A 24,738-nucleotide genomic window follows, 5' to 3' on the forward strand; every position below is an offset into this window, starting at 1 on the left:
CGCGGGAAGCCTTTTCTTGACAAGGTGAAGGAAAGGGTGGAGTTAATGACACATCCCTGCTTGACTCCAGTCTTGATCTCAAAGGTTTCTGTCTTATTTCTGTAAGTGAGGACCGTCATCGGCATTTTGCTGTGGAGGTGTTGGAGGATGTTGATGAATTTCTTTGGCAGCCGGCCTTTGACAGGATCTTCCACAGCACGTCCCGATTGACTGAGTTAAAAGCCTTGCTCAGATTGATGAAGGCCATGTAGAGTGGTTAATGTTGCTCCTGGCATTTTTCTTGAAGTTCCGAACAGTGAAAATTATGTCCACTGGTCCAGGATTGGTCGGAAACCACACTGGCTTTTTTTTAGATAGAGAAAGATAGAGAAATACAGCACAGAACAGGCCCTTCGGCCCACGATGTTGCGCCGAACTTTTGTCCTAGGTTAATCATAGAATTTTGGACAATTTTTCATGGCCAATCCACCCAACCTGCACATCTTTGGACTGTGGGAGGAAACCGGAGTACCCGGAGGAAACCCACGCAGTCACGGGGAGGATGTGCAGACTCCACACAGACAGTGACCCAAGTCGAAATCGAACTTGGGACCCTGGAGCTGTGAAGCAATTATGCTATCCACAATGCTACCGTGCTGCCCTTAAGAAGTTAACCTACACTCCATTATTCTACCCTAATCCAAGTACCTATCCAATAGCCACTTGAAGGTCCCTAACTTTTCCGACTCAACTACTACCACAGGCAGTGCATTCCATGCCCCCACTACTCTCTGGGTAAAGAACCTACCTCTGACATCCCCTCTATATCTTCCACCATTTATCTTAAATTTATGTCCCCTTGTAATGGTGTGTTCCACCCGGGGAAAAAGTCTCTGACTGTCTACTCTATCTATTCCCCTGATCATCTTATAAACCTCTATCAAGTCGCCCCTCGTCCTTCTCTGTTCTAATGAGAAAAGGCCTAGCACCCTGAACCTTTCCTCGTATGACCTACTCTCCATTCCAGGCAACATCCTGGTAAATCTCCTTTGCACCTTTTCCAAAGCTTCCACATCCTTCCTAAAATGAGGTGACCAGAACTGCACACAGTACTCCAAATGTGGCCTGACCAAGGTTTTGTACAGCTGCATCATCACCTCACGGCTCTTAAATTCAATCCCTCTGCTAATGAACGCTAGCACACCATAGGCCTTCTTCACAGCTCTATCCACTTGAGTGGCAACTTTCAAAGAACTATGAACATAGACCCCAAGATCTCTCTGCTCCTCCACATTGCCAAGAAAGGATTTCTTCAGAGACTGGGAGAAAGTGGCTAACGAAGGATTGGGCGATGATCAGCCCATCAATGGGGTAGTGGGTAATTCCCACAGTCTGCTTTGTCTCCTTTCTGAAGATGGTGGTGATGATTGCATCCTTGAGGTCGGCAGGAATTTCTTCTCTGTCCCAGTTTTTCAGGAACAGCTGATGGGAGATGATGGATGAATACTTTTCTTCCAAGTTCTAAAATCTCCACTGGGATCCCATCCATTGCTGCGGCTTTTCCAATCTTTGTGTGTTTAATGGCGGCTTCAACTTTGTCCACTCGTGGTGGAGTCCAAGATCATCTTTGTTGGGGGAGTTCCTCAAACAAGTCCTCATCTAAGATTGTATCACAGTTTAGGAGTTCATTGAAGTGTTCTCTCCATCAAAGGCCGATGTTTTCTCTGTCTGTTGAAAGGGTCCCATCCTTACTCCGCACCAGTTTCAGGCCTCAGGTGTTGGGTCCACATATTGCCTTGGTGGCAACGAAGAAGCCCCGGGTGTCGTGCTCGTCAGCGAGTTGCGGCTCCTCAGCTTTCTCAGTCCACCATTGGTTCCTGATTTCCCGAGTTCTTTGCACCTCCGCCGTGGCTGATTTATGAGTTCTCCGCTTTGCCTTGTTGGTTATGTCGTTTTGCCAGGTGCGGAGAGCTTTCTTCTTGTCAATGATGTCTTGGATGGTCTGGTCATTCTCGTCGAACCAGTCTTGGTGTTTCCTGATCTTGTAGCTGGGCTTCTTCACAGTTTGAGATGATGACTGCCTTCAGCTCTTTCCAAGTTTTCTCCACTCCATTAAATTGGACACATTGGAGATTTTTGAGAAGACATTGTTGGAAGTTCACTCGAATGCTTGGCTCTTGAAGCCGCTCAAGTTGATCTTTTTTCTGAGCTGTTTTTTCATCTTCCGCTGCTTCTGGTGGAGTTTGATGGACGTAGAGGAACAGATGAGCTGGGGGTCTGAGCTGGAGGTCTGAGCAGTCATCTGCTCTGATCATCAATTGTACATCAATTGGGTGTTGGGCATATAATTATATTCAGGTGGGGGGCATCACCTGGAGATCCACCTGTTTTCATATATAAGGGAATTGCTAAAACGGTGGTAGTTATATTAGAAGTGCATGATACGTTGTGTGTCTCTTTAAGTAAAAGCTTCTAAGTGAATAAGACTAGTTGCAGTTTTATTCCTCACTGCCTCGCTATCCGAGTTCTAAAATGTGTGTCCCTGGTCACCCCCCAAAATGTACCCTAAAATCCGTGCCTTCAAGATGGTTCATGTACTAATGTTAGATTTCTTCCAATATAGAAAGAGAAATGTTGCTTATACCTATAACTTATAAAACATGTCTCTACTTGTTCTCACTTGTCATAAACTAATGTAGTTAGGGCCCGTGTTAGGGTCATTGTTAGGGCCATTGTTAGGGCCACTGCTGGGGCCACTGCTGGGGCCACTGCTGGGGCCACTGCTGGGGCCACTGCTGGGGCCACTGCTGGGGTCATTGTTGGGGTCATTGTTGGGGCCATTGTTGGGGCCATTGTTAGGACCACTGTTGGGGCCACTGTTGGGGCCACTGCTGGGGTCATTGTTGGGGCCACTGTTGGGGCCACTGCTGGGGTCATTGTTGGGGCCATTGTTGGGGCCATTGTTAGGGCCACTGTTGGGGCCACTGCTGGGGTCATTGTTGGGGTCATTGTTGGGGTCATTGTTAGGGCCACTGTTGGGGCCACTGCTGGGGCCACTGCTGGGGCCACTCCTGGGGCCACTGCTGGGGCCACTGCTGGGGTCACTGTTGGGGCCATTGTTGGGGCCATTGTTAGGACCACTGTTGGGGCCACTGCTGGGGTCATTGTTGGGGCCATTGTTGGGGCCATTGTTGGGGCCACTGTTGGGGCCACTGCTGGGGTCATTGTTGGGGCCACTGCTGGGGTCATTGTTGGGGTCATTGTTGGGGCCATTGTTGGGGTCACTGTTGGGGCCACTGCTGGGGTCATTGTTGGGGCCATTGTTGGGGCCATTGTTGGGGCCATTGTTAGGGCCACTGTTGGGGCCACTGCTGGGGTCATTGTTGGGGCCATTGTTGGGGTCATTGTTGGGGCCATTGTTGGGGTCATTGTTGGGGTCATTGTTGGGGTCATTGTTGGGGTCATTGTTGGGGCCATTGTTGGGGTCATTGTTGGGGCCATTGTTGGGGTCATTGTTGGGGCCATTGTTGGGGTCATTGTTGGGGTCATTGTTGGGGCCATTGTTGGGGTGATTGTTGGGGCCACTGTTGGGGCCACTGCTGGGGCCACTGCTGGGGTCACTGTTGGGGCCATTGTTGGGGCCATTGTTGGGGCCACTGCTGGGGTCATTGTTGGGGCCATTGTTGGGGTCATTGTTGGGGTCATTGTTGGGGCCATTGTTGGGGCCATTGTTGGGGTCATTGTTGGGGTCATTGTTGGGGTCATTGTTGGGGCCATTGTTGGGGTGATTGTTGGGGCCACTGTTGGGGCCACTGCTGGGGTCACTGTTGGGGCCATTGTTGGGGCCACTGTTGGGGCCACTGCTGGGGTCATTGTTGGGGCCATTGTTGGGGTGATTGTTGGGGCCACTGTTGGGGCCACTGCTGGGTTCATTGTTGGGGCCATTGTTGGGGTGATTGTTGGGGCCACTGTTGGGGCCACTGCTGGGGCCATTGTTGGGGCCACTGCTGGGGCCATTGTTGGGGCCACTGCTGGGGTCATTGTTGGGGCCACTGCTGGGGCCATTGTTGGGGCCATTGTTGGGGCCACTGTTGGGGCCATTGTTGGGGTCATTGTTGGGGTCATTGTTGGGGCCATTGTTAGGGCCACTGCTGGGGCCATTGTTGGGGCCATTGTTGGGGTCATTGCTGGTTTGTCGGTGTTTTGAAGCTGATCAGCTTTCACTCAGTTTCTAGGTGGGATGGGTGTACCTAATAATCAACCAAACTCAGATCTGTCTGGTTTGCTTTTCCTGCAATGAAAGTTGTAAATGAGGTGACTGACCTGCTGTTGAATTTGTCCGGATCCTCTTCCCGTGCTTGATGGAAATCGAGGCTCAGTTCTGCATCAATTCCAATTCCACAATAGTTGTTCATTTGCACAATCTGCCAACAATAAAATGATGTTCTGATCAAGTGGAACACACCCTCAGTATCTCTAACCTTGCAACCAATTAATTTCACAATGTTTTGATTAACTGGCAGCCTTTTTCCTTCACTAATCACTGATCTTGCTCAAATTACAGAATCCATCATTGTGTTCTGTATACAGGTTCCAAATCCCTATTCTCAACATAACTGAGATCCCAAATTTCAAAGGCAGAAAACCTCACAGATAAATCCAGCCACAAACAAAATTGGAATGTGTTTAGTAACTTGCTTTCCTAGTTTGTTTTGATGTAAATTGAAGCAGCTTTTCCAGGATAACACAGCAGACAGAAAGTTCAGTGGCTGTGATAAGGTCTGATGTAAAAGGAGCGAATGTGTCCAAACGGCCCTTTGAGCCTAATCCACCATTTAGTAACATCACTGGCGAATCGGATTGTGACCAGCGCTCACTTCCCGCCTGCAGCCCCTCCCAACACTCCACAAACCACTCGACCCCCCTCTACTGTTCGGAAATCCCTCCATCCCAGCGCTGAATATATTCCATGCTCAACTTCCACAGCTCTTTCGGATTTTCAAAATTCCAAAAATTCCTAAGTAGTTCCGAGAAGGGATTTCACCTCATCTCCGTCTTAAATGAGCCACCCTTTTGGGGGGGGGGGGGGGGGGGGGGGGGGAGAAGAGATTTAGGGGCCCAGTTCACCGTGGGGCCTGGTCACCGTGGGGCCTGGTCACCGTGGGGCCTGGTCACCGTGGGGACTGGTCACCGTGGGGCCTGTTCACCGTGGGGCCTGTTCACCGTGGGGCCTGGTCACCGTGGGGCCTGGTCACCGTGGGGACTGGTCACCGTGGGGACTGGTCACCGTGGGGACTGGTCACCGTGGGGACTGGTCACCGTGGGGCCTGGTCACCGTGGGGACTGGTCACCGTGGGGACTGGTCACCGTGGGGACTGGTCACCGTGGGGCCTGTTCACCGTGGGGCCTGTTCACCGTGGGGCCTGGTCACCGTGGGGCCTGGTCACCGTGGGGCCTGGTCACCGTGGGGCCTGGTCACCGTGGGGACTGGTCACCGTGGGGACTGGTCACCGTGGGGCCTGGTCACCGTGGGGCCTGGTCACCGTGGGGCCTGGTCACCGTGGGGACTGGTCACCGTGGGGACTGGTCACCGTGGGGCCTGGTCACCGTGGGGCCTGGTCACCGTGGGGCCTGGTCACCGTGGGGACTGGTCACCGTGGGGCCTGGTCACCGTGGGGCCTGGTCACCTTGGGGCCTGTTCACCGTGGGGCCTGTTCACCGTGGGGCCTGTTCACCGTGGGGCCTGGTCACCGTGGGGCCTGGTCACCGTGGGGCCTGGTCACCGTGGGGACTGGTCACCGTGGGGACTGGTCACCGTGGGGACTGGTCACCGTGGGGCCTGGTCACCGTGGGGCCTGGTCACCGTGGGGACTGGTCACCGTGGGGCCTGGTCACCGTGGGGCCTGGTCACCGTGGGGCCTGGTCACCGTGGGGACTGGTCACCGTGGGGACTGGTCACCGTGGGGACTGGTCACCGTGGGGCCTGTTCACCGTGGGGCCTGGTCACCGTGGGGCCTGGTCACCGTGGGGCCTGGTCACCGTGGGGACTGGTCACCGTGGGGACTGGTCACCGTGGGGACTGGTCACCGTGGGGCCTGGTCACCGTGGGGCCTGGTCACCGTGGGGACTGGTCACCGTGGGGCCTGGTCACCGTGGGGCCTGGTCACCGTGGGGCCTGGTCACCGTGGGGACTGGTCACCGTGGGGACTGGTCACCGTGGGGACTGGTCACCGTGGGGCCTGGTCACCGTGGGGCCTGGTCACCGGGGGGCCTGGTCACCGGGGGGCCTGGTCACCGGGGGGCCTGGTCACCGGGGGGACTGGTCACCGGGGGGACTGGTCACCGGGGGGACTGGTCACCGGGGGGACTGGTCACCGGGGGGACTGTTCACCGGGGGGACTGTTCACCGTGGGGACTGTTCACCGTGGGGACTGTTCACCATGGACCTGTTCACCATGGGCGCAAATCCCATTATGGCTACAAAGTCTTACAAGAGGGTCATAACACGGTCTGCGACAGCAAGATTCAGAATGCGATCCTCCCTCCATCCCCAACCGGCTGATAACGTGATCAGGTTCACAGCCACAAAGGGTGTGAATCTGATTTGCCTGATTTTAAATACAATTTAATATTAAATGGTTTTATACCATGGCATCCAGCCCTATGGAATGCTCCCCTGTGACATCACGCCGAAAACCAGTCATAATGGCCATGCTGGGAATGCGGAGGCCCTGGGACGGAGGGTCAAGGCTGGGCATTGCCAGGGGGCAACCCTCCTCCATTGTACTCTGTACTCTTTCTCCATTTAAATAATACTTTTGCTTTTTTATTCTTCCGCACATTTTCCCACTTGCCAGGTTTTTGCCCACTCAACATACAGTAAAATAGGACAGCATCAACCTAAAGGCACCGAGGTCCCAGGTTCGATCCCGGCTCTGGGTCACTGTCCGTGTGGAGTTTGCACGTTCTCCCCGTGTCTGCGTGGGTTTCACCCCCACAACACAAAAATGTGTAGGCTAGGTGGATTGGCCTCGCTAAATTGCCCCTTAATTGGAAAAAATTAATTGGGTACTCTAAATTTATTTCAAAAAACATACAGAAAAATAGAAGCAGAAGGAGGCCATTCGGCCCTTCGAGCCTTCTCCGCCTTTCATTATGATCATGGCTGTTCATCAAGTTCAATATCTTGATTCCCCTCTCCCTGCACCCTTCATCCCTTTAGCCCCAAGAGCTGTATCTAATTCCTTCTTGAAATTACACATCGTTTTGGCCTCAACTACTTTCTGTGGGAGTGAATTCCACAGATTCACCACTCTCTGGGTGAAGAAATATCTCCTCACCTCAGTCCTAAAAAGTTTACCCCTTATCCTCAAACTATGACCCCTAGTTCTGGACTCCCCCCACCATCGGGAACATTCTTTCGGAATTTCTAATCCTGTTAAAATTTGATAAGTTTCTATGAGATTCCCTCTCACTCTTCTAAACTCAAATGAATATAATCCCAACTGATTTAGTCTCTCCACGCAGACCTCCCAGGAATCAGCCTGGTAAACCTTCGCTGCACTCCCTCCATAGCAAGAATATCCTTCCTCAGATAAGGACACCAAAACTGCGCACAATACTCCAAGTGTGGCCTCACCAATGCCCTGTACAATTGCAGTAAAACATCCCTATTCCTATACTCAAATCCTCTCGCTATGAAGGCCAACATACCATTTGCCTTCTTTACTGCCAGCTGTACCTGCGCGCTTACTTTCAGTGACTGATGCACGAGGACACCAAGGTCTCACTGAGTGTCCACCTCTCTCAATTTACACCCATTCAAATAATAATCTGCCTTCCAATTTTTCATAGAATTTACAGTGCAGAGGAAGGCTTTTGTCCCATTAAATCTGCACCGGCTCTTGGAAAGATCATCCTACCGCCACCCCATCACCGTAACCCCACCTAACCTTTTTTTTTGAACACTAAGGGGCAATTTAGCGTGGCCAATCCACCTACCCTGCATATCTTTGGGTTGTAGGTGTTAAACCCACGCAAACACGGGGAAAATGTGCAAACTCCACACAGACAGTGACCCGGGTCCAGGATCGAACCCGGGTCCTCGATGCCGTGAGGCAGCAGTGCTAACCATGTAACTTTGTAGATATGAATACATACATTTTTCTGAAATCAAAGTTACTGTAACAAAAACTGTCCAACATTCTGTTTGACTATGAGATAGAATTCTACAATGCAGATGTGATGTGGAGATGCCGGCGTTGGACTGGGGTGAGCACAGTAAGAAGTCTTACAACATCAGGTTAAAGTCCAACAGGTTTGTTTCAAACACGAGCTTTCGGAGCGCTGCTCCTTCCTCCTCGTTCCTCAGGTGAATCCTCAGGTGAACCTGAGGAAGGAGCTGTGCTCCGAAAGCTCGTGTTTGAATCAAACCTGTTGGACTTTAACCTAGTGTTGTAAGACTTCTTACAATGCAGATGGAGAGGGCTTAGAATGACGGAGGCTCCCTATTCCAGGGCTCAGAATGACGGAGGCTCCCTATCCCAGGACTCAGAATGACGGAGGCTCCCTATCCCAGGACTCAGAATGACGGAGGTTCCCTATCCCAGGACTGTGTGACGGAGACTCCCTATCCCAGGACTCTGTGTGACGGAGGTTCCCTATCCCAGGACTCAGAATGACGGAGGTTCCCTATCCCAGGACTCTGTGTGACGGAGGCTCCCTATCCCAGGACTGTGTGACGGAGGTTCCCTATCCCAGGACTCAGAATGGCGGAGGCTCCCTATCCCAGGGCTCAGAATGACGGAGGCTCCCTATCCCAGGACTCAGAATGACGGAGGTTCCCTATCCCAGGACACTGTGTGACGGAGGTTCCCTATCCCAGGACTCAGAATGACGGAGGCTCCCTATCCCAGGACTCTGTGACGGAGACTCCGTATCCCATGACTCAGAATGACGGAGGTTCCCTATCCCAGGACTCAGAATGACGGAGGCTCCCTATCCCAGGACTCAGAATGACGGAGGCTCCCTATCCCAGGACTCAGAATGACGGAGGCTCCCTATCCCAGGACTCAGAATGACGGAGGCTCCCTATCCCAGGACTCAGAATGACGGAGGCTCCCTATTCCAGGGCTCAGAATGACGGAGGCTCCCTATCCCAGGACTCAGAATGACGGAGGTTCCCTATCCCAGGACACTGTGTGACGGAGGCTCCCTATCCCAGGACTCAGAATGACGGAGGTTCCCTATCCCAGGACTCAGAATGACGGAGGTTCCCTATCCCAGGACTCAGAATGACGGAGGCTCCCTATCCCAGGACTCAGAATGACGGAGGTTCCCTATCCCAGGACACTGTGTGACGGAGGCTCCCTATCCCAGGACTGTGTGACGGAGGTTCCCTATCCCAGGACTCAGAATGACGGAGGCTCCCTATCCCAGGACTCAGAATGACGGAGGTTCCCTATCCCAGGACTCAGAATGACGGAGGCTCCCTATCCCAGGACTCAGAATGACGGAGGCTCCCTATCCCAGGACTCAGAATGACGGAGGTTCCCTATCCCAGGACTGTGTGACGGAGGTTCCCTATCCCAGGACTGTGTGACGGAGACTCCCTATCCCAGGACACTGTGTGACGGAGACTCCCTATCCCAGGACTGTGTGTGACGGAGGCTCCCTATCCCAGGACTCAGAATGACGGAGGCTCCCTATCCCAGGACTGTGTGTGACGGAGGCTCCCTATCCCAGGACTCAGAATGACGGAGGTTCCCTATCCCAGGAGTCAGAATGACGGAGGCTCCCTATCCCAGGACTGTGTGACGGAGGTTCCCTATCCCAGGACTGTGTGACGGAGACTCCCTATCCCAGGACACTGTGTGACGGAGACTCCCTATCCCAGGACTGTGTGTGACGGAGGCTCCCTATCCCAGGACTCAGAATGACGGAGGCTCCCTATCCCAGGACTGTGTGTGACGGAGGCTCCCTATCCCAGGACTCAGAATGACGGAGGTTCCCTATCCCAGGAGTCAGAATGACGGAGGCTCCCTATCCCAGGACTCAGAATGACGGAGGCTCCCTATCCCAGGACTCAGAATGACGGAGGCTCCCTATCCCAGGACTCTGTGTGACGGAGACTCCCTATCCCAGGAGTCAGAATGACGGAGGCTCCCTATCCCAGGAGTCAGAATGACGGAGGCTCCCTATCCCAGGACTCAGAATGACGGAGGCTCCCTATCCCAGGACTGTGTGTGACGGAGGCTCCCTATCCCAGGACTCAGAATGACGGAGACTCCCTATTCCAGGGCTCAGAATGACGGAGACTCCCTATCCCAGGACTCAGAATGATGGAGGCTCCCTATCCCAGGACACTGTGTGACGGAGGCTCCCTATCCCAGGACACTGTGTGACGGAGGTTCCCTATCCCAGGACTCTGAATGACGGAGACTCCCTATCCCAGGACACTGTGTGACGGAGGTTCCCTATCCCAGGACTCAGAATGACGGAGGTTCCCTATCCCAGGACTCAGAATGACGGAGGCTCCCTATTCCAGGGCTCAGAATGACGGAGGCTCCCTATCCCAGGACTCAGAATGACGGAGGTTCCCTATCCCAGGACTCAGAATGACGGAGGCTCCCTATCCCAGGACACTGTGTGACGGAGACTCCCTATCCCAGGACTCAGAATGACGGAGGCTCCCTATCCCAGGACTGTGTGTGACGGAGGCTCCCTATCCCAGGACTCAGAATGACGGAGGCTCCCTATCCCAGGACTCAGAATGACGGAGGCTCCCTATCCCAGGACACTGTGCGACGGAGGCTCCCTATCCCAGGACTCAGAATGACGGAGGCTCCCTATCCCAGGACTCAGAATGACGGAGGCTCCCTATCCCAGGACACTGTGTGACGGAGACTCCCTATCCCAGGACTCAGAATGACGGAGGTTCCCTATCCCAGGACTCAGAATGACGGAGGCTCCCTATCCCAGGACTCAGAATGACGGAGGCTCTCTATCCCAGGACTCAGAATGACGGAGGCTCCCTATCCCAGGACTCAGAATGACGGAGACTCCCTATCCCAGGACACTGTGCGACGGAGGTTCCCTATCCCAGGACTCAGAATGACGGAGGCTCCCTATCCCAGGACTCAGAATGACGGAGACTCCCTATCCCAGGACACTGTGCGACGGAGGTTCCCTATCCCAGGACTCAGAATGATGGAGACTCCCTATCCCAGGACACTGTGTGACGGAGGTTCCCTATCCCAGGACTCAGAATGACGGAGGTTCCCTATCCCAGGACTCAGAATGACGGAGGCTCCCTATCCCAGGACTCAGAATGACGGAGACTCCCTATCCCAGGACACTGTGTGACGGAGGTTCCCTATCCCAGGACACTGTGCGACGGAGGTTCCCTATCCCAGGACTCAGAATGACGGAGGCTCCCTATCCCAGGACTCAGAATGACGGAGACTCCCTATCCCAGGACACTGTGCGACGGAGGTTCCCTATCCCAGGACTCAGAATGACGGAGGCTCCCTATCCCAGGACTCAGAATGACGGAGACTCCCTATCCCAGGACACTGTGTGACGGAGGTTCCCTATCCCAGGACTCAGAATGACGGAGGTTCCCTATCCCAGGACTCAGAATGACGGAGGCTCCCTATCCCAGGACACTGTGTGACGGAGGTTCCCTATCCCAGGACTCAGAATGACGGAGGCTCCCTATCCCAGGACTCAGAATGACGGAGGCTCCCTATCCCAGGACTCAGAATGACGGAGGTTCCCTATCCCAGGACTCTGTGTGACGGAGGTTCCCTATCCCAGGACTCAGAATGACGGAGGCTCCCTATCCCAGGACTCTGTGACGGAGACTCCGTATCCCATGACTCTGTGTGACGGAGGTTCCCTATCCCAGGACTGTGTGACGGAGGCTCCCTATCCCAGGACTCAGAATGACGGAGGCTCCCTATCCCAGGACTCTGAATGACGGAGGCTCCCTATCCCAGGACTCAGAATGACGGAGACTCCCTATCCCAGGACTCAGAATGACGGAGGCTCCCTATCCCAGGACTCAGAATGACGGAGACTCCCTATCCCAGGACACTGTGCGACGGAGGTTCCCTATCCCAGGACTCAGAATGACGGAGGCTCCCTATCCCAGGACTCAGAATGACGGAGGCTCCCTATCCCAGGACTCAGAATGACGGAGGCTCCCTATCCCAGGACTCAGAATGACGGAGGTTCCCTATCCCAGGACTCTGTGTGAAGGAGGCTCCCTATCCCAGGACTGAGAATGACGGAGGCTCCGTATCCCAGGACTCAGAATGACGGAGATTCCCTATCCCAGGACACTGTGTGACGGAGGTTCCCTATCCCAGGACTCTGTGTGAAGGAGGCTCCCTATCCCAGGACTCAGAATGACGGAGGCTCCCTATCCCAGGACTGAGAATGACGGAGGCTCCGTATCCCAGAACTCAGAATGACGGAGACTCCCTATCCCAGGACTCTGTGTGACGGAGGTTCCCTATCCCAGGACTCAGAATGACGGAGGCTCCCTATCCCAGGACACTGTGTGACGGAGGTTCCCTATCCCAGGACTCAGAATGACGGAGGCTCCCTATCCCAGGACTCAGAATGACGGAGGCTCCCTATCCCAGGACTCAGAATGACGGAGGCTCCCTATCCCAGGATTCAGTCTGTTGCAAACCTCCTTTGATTCAATTATTCAGCCACCATATCACATTTCAGCTCAAAACCTTCTAAGAAAACTAATTTTTTTGTGAGTTTTGCACAGACCACATCTGGCAACCCAGGGTGAAACCATAGCTCCAACAAACAGGAAACTGAATAGCCAGAGGGTGGAGCACTGTCTGTGGAGAAAGAAACAGTTGAGAAGAAACATTTCACATCAATGACCTTTCATCGGAACCTCTCTCCCCCCAGATATGGGGCTGAATCAAAGCCTCAGACAGAAACCTTCAGTCTTTCCTAACCATCAATCTCCAATCCGATTATTAACACACTGCTGTACTCACACACCAGCCCTACTCACATTAATGCAGCACAAATACCTTTGGTGGTTCCAGCTCAGGGACACCGTTTTCTGTGCCATCAATAATTTCTTGGGCATCAATAAGGATTGTCCAACGATCCATAAGAACCTCTTCTGCTTCATCAACTGCGACCAGAATGGAGAAGGGATCCTCACCACTGTAACCAGGTCCCCAACGTAACACTCTGGCCAGGTCATTGCCTACAAAAGAAAGTCAGTAGATTCCATTCAGTCTACTTTGCCACTCTTTGTAAATAGCTAAGGGATGCTGTTCTTTCCATAAACTCTTTGGCACAGGCACCCAGGTTTTGTACACCTTTGGGCATTCACCAAAACATGAAGACATTTCGGGAGAGCATATTGCCTGAGCAACATAATTGGAGACGAAAGAGAAAATGCTGGATAATCTCTGCAGGTCCGGCAGCATCAGTAGGGGGAGAAAAGAGCTAACGTTTCAAGTCCAGATGACACTTTGTCAAAGATTATTGGAGAAGACTTTCCCGAATTGGCGATTGCTGTTAAAGCCCTGGCAATCTCACCCATATTAGTGCCAGATTTCTTTTTTTAAAATGAATTTAGAGTACCGAATTCATTTTTTCCAATTAAGGGGCAATTTAGCGTGGCCAATCCACCTACCCTACACATTTTTGGGTTGTGGGGGTGAAACCCACGCAAACACAGGGAGAATGTGCAAACTCCGCACGGACAGTGACCCAGAGCCAGGATCGAACCTGGGACCTCGATACCATGAGGCAGCAGTGCTAACCATTGCGCCACTGTGCTGCCCTGTGGGAGATTTCTAATAATAATAATAATAATGATGATAAACATTATTAGTGTCACAAGCAGGCTTACATTAACACTGCAATAGTTACTGCGAAAACCCCCTCGTCGCCACATTCCGGCGCCTGTTCGGGTACACGGAGGGAGAATTCAGAATGCTCAATTCACCTAATATCACGTCTTTCAGTGCTTGTGGGAGGAAACCGGAGAACCCGGAGGAAACCCACGCAGACTCCGCACAGACAGTGACCCAAGCGGGAATCGAACCTGGGGCAGATTTCTAAAACCCTGACAATCTCATCTATATTAACAATGAACAATACAGCTCAGGAACAGGCCCTTCGGCCCTCCAAGCCTATGCCGACCATGATTGTCTATTAGTGGCCGATATCTAAAGCCCTGGGAATCTCTCCTGTATTAGTTGACAGATTTCTAATTAATGTTAAAAGTGAAACCTCACAATTCTCAATGAAGAAATTTCTCAAACCTCTGAATCTTTTTTTATAGTGAATCTTGTATCAATGACCCCCTCATTGTCAGCTCCCGATTGGAGACAGATTCACTTCTGACAGTCCAAAACTAGCGGCAATAAAAGATGCCAGTCATTAATGAATCTAATTGAGAATTCATGAGAAACATCTTTACCCAGGAGATGGTAAATATTCAAGGGAGCGGGCAGCACAGTGGCACAGTGGTTAGCATTGCTGCCTATGGCGCTGTGGACCCGGGTTCCAATCACCCGATCCCGGCCCTGGGTTACTGTCCGTGTGGAGTTTGCACATTCGCCCCGTGTCTGTGTGGGTTTCACCCCCACAATCCAAAGATGCACAGAGTAGGTGGATTGGCCATGCTAAATTGTCCAATAATTGGAAAAAAAGAGAGTACTCTAAATTTGAAAAAAAAACATTCGAGGGAGAATGGAATAGATAGATGCGCTGATGGAAGGGTATGCAGACAGATGGATATGCGGACAGATGGATATGCGGACAGATGGATATGCGGACAGATGGATATGCGGACAGATGGATATGCGGACAGATGGATATGCGGACAGATGGATATGCGGACAGATGGATATGCGGACAGATGGATATGCGGACAGATGGATATGCGGACAGATGGATATGCGGACAGATGGATATGCGGACAGATGGATATGCTGGTAGAAGGATATGCGGACAGATGGATATGCGGACAGATGGATATGCGGACAGATGGATATGCGGACAGATGGATATGCGGACAGATGGATATGCTGATAGAAGGATATGCGGACAGGTAGATATGCGGACAGATGGATATGCTGATAGAAGGATGTGCTGGTAGAAGGATATGCTGGTAGAAGGATATGCTGGTAGGGTTTAGATGGAGAGCAGTGGGATACATTTTCGCAGAGCATAAACACCAACATGGACCAGCTGGTCTGAAATGTGCAATTTCTGTGTCGGTAGAAGCTGTATTGTAGCCACTAAAATTTGAAAATTGGATGACGACATCCCCCACATGAAAGCCACCCAACCACTCTGCACCCCCCTCCACACCACTCTGCACCCCCCCCACACCACTCTGCACCCCCCCCACACCACTCTGCACCCCCCCACACCACCCTGCACCCCCCCTACACCACTCTGCACCCCCCCTACACCACTCTGCACCCCCCCTACACCACTCTGCACCCCCCCCCCCTCTGCACCCCCCTCTACACCCCCCTCTACACCACTCTGCACCCCCCCCCCTCTGCACCACTCTGCACCCCCCCCTCCCCCCTCACCTGTTCCTAAAGGCAACACAGCAACTGGAGGCAGTGGACAGTTCAGCTTGTGTCGAATCTCTTCCAGTACGCCAAGAACCCAACCAACTGTTCCATCTCCTCCGCACACTAGAATTCGGAAATATGGAACCTTCCGGAATGTGTGGAGTCTGGAGGTGTTCATAAGCAGATTACATAAGAAGGTTAGCATAATAATATAAAAGAAATAGGAGCAGGAGGAGACCCTGGAAAGTTGCTTCTTACTGTGCTCACCCCATTCCACATCATGGAGAGGAAAGGTTTGACCAGGAATTGTCAGCACGGCTTTGTCAGAGGGAGGTTCATACGGGAAGGTTTGATCAGGGAGAGTCAGCACGGCTTTGTCAGAGGGAGGTCATGTCCAACATATTTGATTGACCTTTTTGAGCATGTGACCAGGTGTATAGATGAGGGTAGTGCAGTTGATGTAGTTCATATGGATTTCGAAACGCCTTTGACAAGGTCCCACATGGGAGACTTATAAAAAAGACAAATGGACATGGGATACAAGGTAACTTGATACGGTGGATTCATAATTGGCTGAGCTGTAGGAGACAGAGGGTGAACACAGACGGCTGTTTTAGTGACTGGAAGCCAGTGTCCAGTGGCGTACCACAGGGATCTGTGCTGGGCCCCCTATTATTCATCATTTGTATAAACGGGCATAGGTGGCTATGTGGGGAGTAGGATCAGTATGTTTGCGGATGACACAAAGATTGGCCGGGTGGGTAACAGTGAGGTTGAGTGTCTCGGGTTACAGGAAGGTATAGACGGGCTGGTCAATGGGCAGATACATGGCAGATGGAATTTAACCCTGAAAAGGGTGAGGTGAAATACTTTGGAAGGACTAATGTAACAAGGAAATATTCAATGAATGACCTGATACTTGGAAGTTCCGTGGAACAAAGGGACCCTGGTGTGTTTGTCCATAGATCTCTGAAGGCAGAAGGACAGGTTAATAGGGGGGTGAAAAAGGCGGATGGGACACTTGCCTTTATCAATCGGGGTATAGATTACAAAAGCAGGGAGGCCATGTTGGAGTTGGGGAACTTTGGTGAGGCCACAGCTGGAGCACTGTGTGCAATTCTGGTCACCACATTATAGGAAGGATGTGATTGTACTGGAGGGGGTGCAGAGGAGATTCACCAGGATGTTGCCTGGGATGAACATTTAAATTATGAAGAGGGGTTGGATAGGCTTGGGCTGTTTCCGCTGGAGCAGACTGAGGGGCGACCTGATCGAGGTGTACAGGATTATGAAGGGGATGGACAGGGTGGATAGGGAACAGCTGAATGAATATTCTCTCTCTGAATGCCTGAGAACGATAAAATGTTAACCCTTTGTTTGCCAGAGATACCATGTACAAAATGACATCTTACCCAGATAGAGGCCCTCCATTAGAAAGATCAAAGACCTGATGAGGATTCAGAAGCTTCCGGAAGCTGTACAGAAGTTCTCGCCCTTTAAGGGGCCCACTCTTTGGGTTCACAAACAGAAGGAGTGGGCAAGCGTCCTGTGGGAACTGTGCGACCTGAAAGGAAAAGCAATCATTAATGAACAGGGAGAAGCCCTGACTGGCTGAAGAATCCACGTTTACTCGGCAAAGCTTCACTGGTACATTGTGTATCAGGTAAAAATAACTTAACCAGCCAACAACACGCAATGTGCTGCATATTAATGACACACAAATGAAAATATAGTAAACCCCATTTGTGAAAGTGCGTATGTATGTATTTAATAAAAACAACCAACATTACTTTGATGTGTCAGGTGTAGTGAACATGATCAATTATATTGTAAAAACGGTAGCAGCCCTGGAGAAGGTGCAGAGATGATTTACGAGGACAGAAAAGTGTGGGATCAGATATCAGGACAGGATAAACATTGTTGGACCGCCAGCCACCGTCCGCGTCCCACCGGAATCGGAGTGGGACGCAGCAGGAAGCTGCCTCCCTGGGGTTCGCATTGGGCGGGGCCCAGTCTCACATGGCTAAGCGGGTTTAAGGACCCACTTAACCATGCTGACGCCGGCTCCTGGAATCTATTGGCCTCCCTAGAGAGACCCCAGCCTGGTGCCGTTTAGTTCTGGTTCACACAGAAATGGACCAGGCAGAATGGCACTGGGGGGGGGGGGGGGGCTCCCAGGCCATTGGAGGCCCCTGGGTGGTCAGGGACAGGGCAGGGCGGCACGCTGGATCACCCCCCGCACTAGGGCACCGTGGCACTACCAGGCCGGCACCTTGGCACTGCCATTCTGCCATTGCCAAGTACCCAGTTGGCAGGAGTATTGCCAGGGAGGTAGTGGGGAGTTTCTCTCTGGGCTAGCCCACATTTAGAATTATTTCCATCACTGGGGGGCTGAACTCATTGGGCAGACCGGCTCCTCAGAGATCCCATTGGCCAGACCGGCTCCTCATAGATCCTATTGGCCAGACTGGCTCCTCATAGATCCCATTGGCCAGACCGGCTCCTCAGAGATCCCATTGGCCAGACTGGCTTCTCAGAGATCCCATTGGCCAGACCGGCTTCTCAGAGATCCCATTGGCCAGACTGGCTCCTCAGAGATCCCATTGGCCAGACCGGCTCCTCACAGATCCCATTGGCCAGACCGGCTCCTCAGAGATCCCATTGGCCAGACTGGCTCCTCAGAGATCCCATTGGCCAGACCGGCTTCTCAGAGATCCCATTGGCCAGATCGGCTCCTCAGAGATCCCATTGGCCAGACCGGCTCCTCAGAGATCCCATTGGCCAGACCGGCTCCTCAGAGATCCTATTGGCCTGACCGTCTTCTCAGAGATCGGCACACCATTTTGAAAGGACGCGCGGAATCTAAGTGGACCTGTAGGTCCTCCACACCCCCAACCATGGGGAATGTCACCCCCATACACATGGATATTGCCCCACTCCCCGAGTGATGGCACCCCGCTATGGATTCGCTGAGGACTCCCCTTTGCAGGCCTGCCCACACTACCTTTCGGGTCCCCCCTTCCAGGACCCCTACCCTTTACCCCCCCAACCTTTCAGAGGCCTCTTCATACCAACCCTGCACATCCCCCCACTGTTCATGCCACCCCCCACCTCCTTTAATGAGCACAGCCCCCTCAGGCCCTGACGCTTGGCAGTGCCACCCTGACATCCAGGTACCCTGGGAAAGTTCCACTGGCTCTGTGGTGCCACTAGGGCAATGCCTGGGTGGCAATGCCAATGTGCTCACGTTCTAGGGGAGGGGGGCGCAGGGGGCCACCCTACCCTACTCCTGAATTCCCAGGGGCCTCCAATTGCCCAGGTGATCCCCAGGTGGCAGGGTTGTGGGGACCAGTAATCAGCACCCAGGTGACCGCTCACTGGGGAGCCGATGAGCCGATGGGAAGCGGTTAGACAGAGGGTCCCTCCTGCTAACAGGATGGAGATTGGCCGTAACGGGTGATTGTTGATTTCTCACCATGGCGGGATCCAGATCTCGCCAAAGGGAGCAGGCTGGTTAGATCCAAAATCTATTGGCGCCTGGTGCGGTTCACAGTATAACCGGCTCGCCTGGATTCACATCCGGCGCACGAGACGTTAGATTACGCCCAATGAGTCTGGCAACATCGCTGTATTATCTGGTTATTGAGGTCTCAATTACAACCTAATATATTTTGCAATGACATGTGATTTACCCTCATCTGAAGTGTTAGTCTATCCAATAAGGGTTCCACACTGGGACAGAGGCAGAAACCCAGTCAAAACCTCCCCTCATAACCAATATTGACTAAAATGCTGGAAATAGTCAGCGGAGAGAGGTCAATGTAAGATCACTTGGCAGAGTGTTCTCGTGGAAAATCATCAACTCAAGTTAACTTTGTATCTTTGCTTTGTGCCGTGTGTTGCTGCCGGATCTGCCGTGCATTTCCAGTTTTATCTGTTTTTATTCAGATTTCCAACACAAATATGTTGGCTTCACTGTTCTTATTCTGCAACCTTTAGCACAAGAGTATTTTGAAAACATTCCAATTCAGCAGACAATATAATGCACTACGCAAAAACATAATTTAAATATCTAAAAGCAGAAGCTAATCGGATAAGTGAAGCAAACTGTGCAGAAAATGTTCATGTTCTAGAAAGAAGAAGAATTTCATGGATTTAATAATCATTCACAAAGTTGCTAATTCCTCTACAAGTGCAATAATTAAAGACAAACACAAAGTAACCTCTGCGTATCCAGTTGTAACTGGGACAAATCCCAAAGATGTGCCATAATCACCCCCCCCGAAGTCAGGGTCACCCCTCCCTCCCCCCCCCCCCACCTCCCCCCCCCCCCCCACCCCGGCCCCCCGAAGTCAGAGTCATGCCTCCCTCACCTCCCCGAAGTCAGGGTCACCCCTCCCCCACCCCTCCGAAGTCAGAGTCACCCCTCCCTCCCCCCCCCCCCCCGGTCCCCCGAAGTCAGGGTCACCCCCCCCCCCCCAAAGTCAGGGTCACCCCTCCCCCCCCCCCGAAGTCAGGGTCACCCCCCCCCCCCCCCCGAAGTCAGGGTCACCCCCCCCCCCCCAAAGTCAGGGTCACCCCTCCCCCCCCCCGGCCCCCCGAAGTCAGGGTCACCCCTCCCCCCCCGGCCCCCCGAAGTCAGGGTCACCCCCCCCCCCCCCCGGCCCCCCGAAGTCAGGGTCACCCCCCCCCCCCAAAGTCAGGGTCACCCCCCCCCCCCCCCCCGAAGTCAGGGTCACCCCCCCCCCCCCCGAAGTCAGGGTCACCCCTCCCCCACCCCTCCGAAGTCAGAGTCACCCACCAAGTGCTCGCAAAGTTCAAACTTCTGTTGGGCAATTTCCAGCAATTGGAACCATCCAAAATTTAAATTGTAAATTCTGGATGGTTCTGACAGTGTCATAGTACTGGTTACTCCGAAAATGTCAGAAGAATTAGCACCACCTCTAACTCCAAGGCACTTAGAGTACTGACCCCAAAGCCCGCCCCCACCCACTCCGCCTGAAAGCCTGACCCTCCCACTCCACCCTACCCCCTGATCAGCCAATACCACCAACCCTCAATCCTACCCACTTACCGTACAAACTGACCTCTCCCTAGCTCGAGAATGGCCGGGCCTTTAAACAGACCTGCTTCACAGACTGGTCTCCTCAGCTCCAACCTTCCAGCCCTCGATTGAAGGCTTCAGGAGCCTACTGCCTATACAGTTCTTGCCTTGCCTGAGGTGCAAGTTTGAGTGAAAAATCATCGGCTGGATTTCAAGCTAAGTAACTGGGAGCAAAGTGGCAATTTGATTGATTGCCATTCTGCGGAAGTTCAGGCTCATAATAAGTCTTTAAATAGTCTGACCTATTTTCACATTGTTTCAGATATTGTTCAAAAGATATTTCATATGTTCTGTCCCTCAAAATTCTTTCTAGTAACTTCCCCACCACCAAGTTTCGACTGACTGGTCTATAATTTCTTGATCTATCCCTACCTCCCATTTTTATTAGTGTCAGCTGTCCTCACCAGTGGCCAGAGAGGATTTGAAAATGAATCTATAAATGCATGTATTTAAAATACAGCTCTGATGAGATCTATTTCCAGTGTGGAGCTTTCTGTGGGCACATTGCTGATTGAAGAATTTTGGTGTTTCCAATTTTCAGATCATCAAATCACCAGGAAATCAGGAGAAGAGCTGATCAGGGATTCTCAATTCTTTACTCCATACAGGGTAAGAATCTCACTGAGCTGTCCACATGTTAGAGGCACTTCAGTTGCAAATAGATAATCCTTTGAAAACATAATTATCTATCATTTTCCAAGAGTGTTACACGTGGCTCCATTTGCACAAATACAGCAATACAGGACAAAGACGAGCATTATCTACACACACAGGCTAAGACAGAGACTAAGGTGATACGTGGCTCCCTATTCTATGTTTTACAATTAACACTTACCTGGTGCCTCCTGGAAAATCAGCTAATGACAGAAAATAGAAATTGGCAGAAGAAAGAAATGTCACACTTCATGTTGCAATAGCTTATATAAAAGTTCCTTACTGTCTTAGGAATGTAGAGGACTGTTTTTTTATTCATTCACAGGTTGTTGGCATCACTGGTAAGGGCAGAATTTATTGCCAATCCTTAATTGACCATGGGAAGGTGGTGATAGCCACCTACTTGGACTGATGTAGGTACACCCACAGTGCAGTTAGGGAGGGAGTTCCAGGATACTGACCCAGCAACAGTGATCTGTCACATTTAATAAGGTAACATTTGTGGGCAGCACAGTAGCACAAGTGATTAGCACTGCTGCTTCACAGCTCCAGGGTACCAGGTTCGATTCCCCGCTGGGTCACTGTCTGTTCGGAGTCTGCACGTTCTCCCCGTGTCTGCGTGGGTATCCTCCGGGTGCTCCGGTTTCCTCCCACATTCCAAAGACGTGCAGGTTAGGTGGATTGGCCATGATAAATTGCCCTTAGTGACCAAAAAAAGGTCAGATGGGGGTTATTGGGTTACGGGGATAGGGCTTAAGTGGGTCGGTGCAGACTCGATGGGCCGAATGTCCTCCTTCTGCACTGTATGTTCTATGAACATTCATTGTTCGAGTCTCCAAAATATTTTTTAAATTTAGAGTAGCCAATTATTTTTTTCCAATTAAGTGGCAATTTAGCGTGGCCAATCCACCTAACCTGCACATCTTTGGGTTGTGGGGGTGAAACCCACGCAGACATGGGGAGAATGTGCAAACTCCACACGGACAGTGACCCAGGGCCGGGATTCGAACCCGGGTCCTCAGCACCGCAGTCCCAGTGCTAACCACTGCGCCACATGCTGCCCGTCTCCAGAATATTTAATGGAGGTTAGGCATCACTGTACCCACCATGCCCCTGGGTGAGACAATCATCCAAAACCAAAGGAGAAATTCTCCACCAATAATAAGTCTAAAACAAATTTCTTCACGTTCCCATTTATCACATTATATTTGTGATATTTTTCCAGTATAATTATCAACAGTACAAATTTCAAAGACAGAAGAATGGGATAAATATCTACTATGAACAGTAACACTCCCCTTCTATCAGAATTAATGTCTCTCACCTTAAATCCATTGCAATTAATGGGTAATCCACTGGAATTGACTATTTCCACAGTGTACGAGTGGAAGATTAATTCAGCTTTTAAAATGAAGGAGTTTTGATGGATTGACTATGTAAGGTCTATTTTCCCTGATTGGTCATCCATCATTAGGAGAGGAGAGAAGAGGAGCAATTGGGTGAGATTTCTTTACGATGAAGCATGAATATTTCTCCATAGGGAGGGCGAGTCAGAGCCATAGTAACTGGATAAATATAGGATTCAGAGAAAGGCGGGAAGAGACCAGGGCAGTGGAATGAGTTAGGATTGACAAAGAACTCTGGGGAGGTCAGAGGGCAGCGGCATTAACTCTGGGGAGGTCAGAGGGCAGCGGCATTAACTCTGGGGAGGTCAGAGGGCAGCGGCATTAACTCTGGGGAGGTCAGAGGGCAGCGGCATTAACTCTGGGGAGGTCAGAGGGCAGCGGCATTAACTCTGGGGAGGTCAGAGGGCAGCGGCATTAACTCTGGGGAGATCAGAGGGCAGCGGCATTAACTCTGGGGAGGTCAGCGGCATTAACTCTGGGGAGGTCAGAGGGCAGCGGCATTAGTCCTGGGGAGGTCGGAGGGCAGTGGCATTAACTCTGGGGAGGTCGGAGGGCAGCGGCATTAACTCTGGGGAGGTCGGAGGGCAGCGGCATTAACTCTGGGGAGGTCAGAGGGCAGCGGCATTAACTCTGGGGAGGTCAGAGGCATTAACTCTGGGGAGGTCAGAGGGCAGCGGCATTAGTCCTGGGGAGGTCAGAGGGCAGCGGCATTAACTCTGGGGAGGTCGGAGGGCAGCGGCATTAGTCCTGGGGAGGTCAGAGGGCAGCGGCATTAACTCTGGGGAGGTCAGAGGGCAGCGGCATTAGTCCTGGGGAGGTCGGAGGGCAGCGGCATTAACTCTGGGGAGGTCAGAGGGCAGCGGCATTAGTCCTGGGGAGGTCAGAGGGCAGCGGCATTAACTCTGGGGAGGTCAGAGGGCAGCGGCATTAACTCTGGGGAGGTCAGAGGGCAGCGGCATTAACTCTGGGGAGGTCAGAGGGCAGCGGCATTAACTCTGGGGAGGTCAGAGGGCAGCGGCATTAACTCTGGGGAGGTCAGAGGGCAGCGGCATTAGTCCTGGATGAGCTGAAAGTTCCTCCCAATAAATGCTATTTGTGGCCCCTTCAGCATTCCTGATTTCTAATCGTTCTGGGCTATAAGCTCTGGAACTCAGCTGCAGACTGGCTGGCAGATCTGTCGGAATTTCTCCACCTGTCCTTCTCAGGGCCCAGTTGGCCGTCGCTCAGTACTGGTCCACACAAATGTGGGTCTCCCAGGCCATCAGAAGCTCCTTGGTGACCAGGGATAGTGCAGGGTGGGCCAGGGACCATGGGCAACATCCCCACCCTCTATGCCCCCCTCCACCCTCCTTTCATGGGCAAGGCCCCCCCCCCCCTCAAGTCATGGTCCTTGGCAGTGTCACCGTGGCATTACCATCCTGGCAGTGCTCCAGTCAGCCTGCAGTGCCACCAGAGAACCTTAGCAGTGCCAGGGTAGATCCCACGAGATGTAGTGTCTGCCAGGAAGCCTGCAGGAGGCCTCACCTGGTGTTACCGGCCACGGCCGCCCCCGTATGAGCACAATGCGGCCGGTAGCTCTCACCCACCCCCCGTCCACACCCTATTTGACTCCCTTGTCAGTCAAGAATCTATCTAACTCATCCGAAGAATATTCAATGAGCATTTCCCCAATGCTTTTTGCATATTTTTCCACAGGATGTGGGTATTTATGACGAGGCCAAACCCAACTGCTTTTGAACTGAGTGACTTGCTGCCAGATGGATTTTTAAACAATCGATCTTAGTTTTGTGATCTGAGACTAGCTTTCAATTCCAAGTTTATTAATGGAATCGAAATTCCACCATCTCACCCAGCAATGAGCCTGGGCCTCTGGATTACCTCATCAATGACATTTTCATCACACTCATGATTGCCCCGCCTTCTCCGGGGAAGAGAATTCCAAACTAAACACCGTCTGACAGAAAATACTCCTCATTTCCATCTGAAATGGGAGGCCCTTATTTTTAAACCA

The 24,738-nt window shown here is 52.1% G+C and overlaps 1 protein-coding gene across 1 annotated transcript in view; it reads right to left on the minus strand.

Annotated features, from left to right (window-relative positions):
• LOC119963580 (diacylglycerol kinase theta) overlaps positions 1-24,738 on the minus strand; it is a 199,813-nt gene that overhangs the window by 52,559 nt on the left and 122,516 nt on the right. The window contains exons 15-18 of the mRNA XM_038792910.1: positions 16,976-17,127; positions 15,579-15,727; positions 13,044-13,225; positions 4,303-4,403 (exon numbers count right to left, since the gene is read on the minus strand). Of these exons, the coding sequence (XP_038648838.1) occupies positions 4,303-4,403; positions 13,044-13,225; positions 15,579-15,727; positions 16,976-17,127 (584 nt within the window). The remainder of the gene's footprint in view (positions 1-4,302; positions 4,404-13,043; positions 13,226-15,578; positions 15,728-16,975; positions 17,128-24,738) is intronic.

Source organism: Scyliorhinus canicula, chromosome 3 (assembly GCF_902713615.1).
Source record: "Scyliorhinus canicula chromosome 3, sScyCan1.1, whole genome shotgun sequence".
Classification (NCBI taxonomy): Eukaryota; Metazoa; Chordata; class Chondrichthyes; order Carcharhiniformes; family Scyliorhinidae; genus Scyliorhinus; species Scyliorhinus canicula.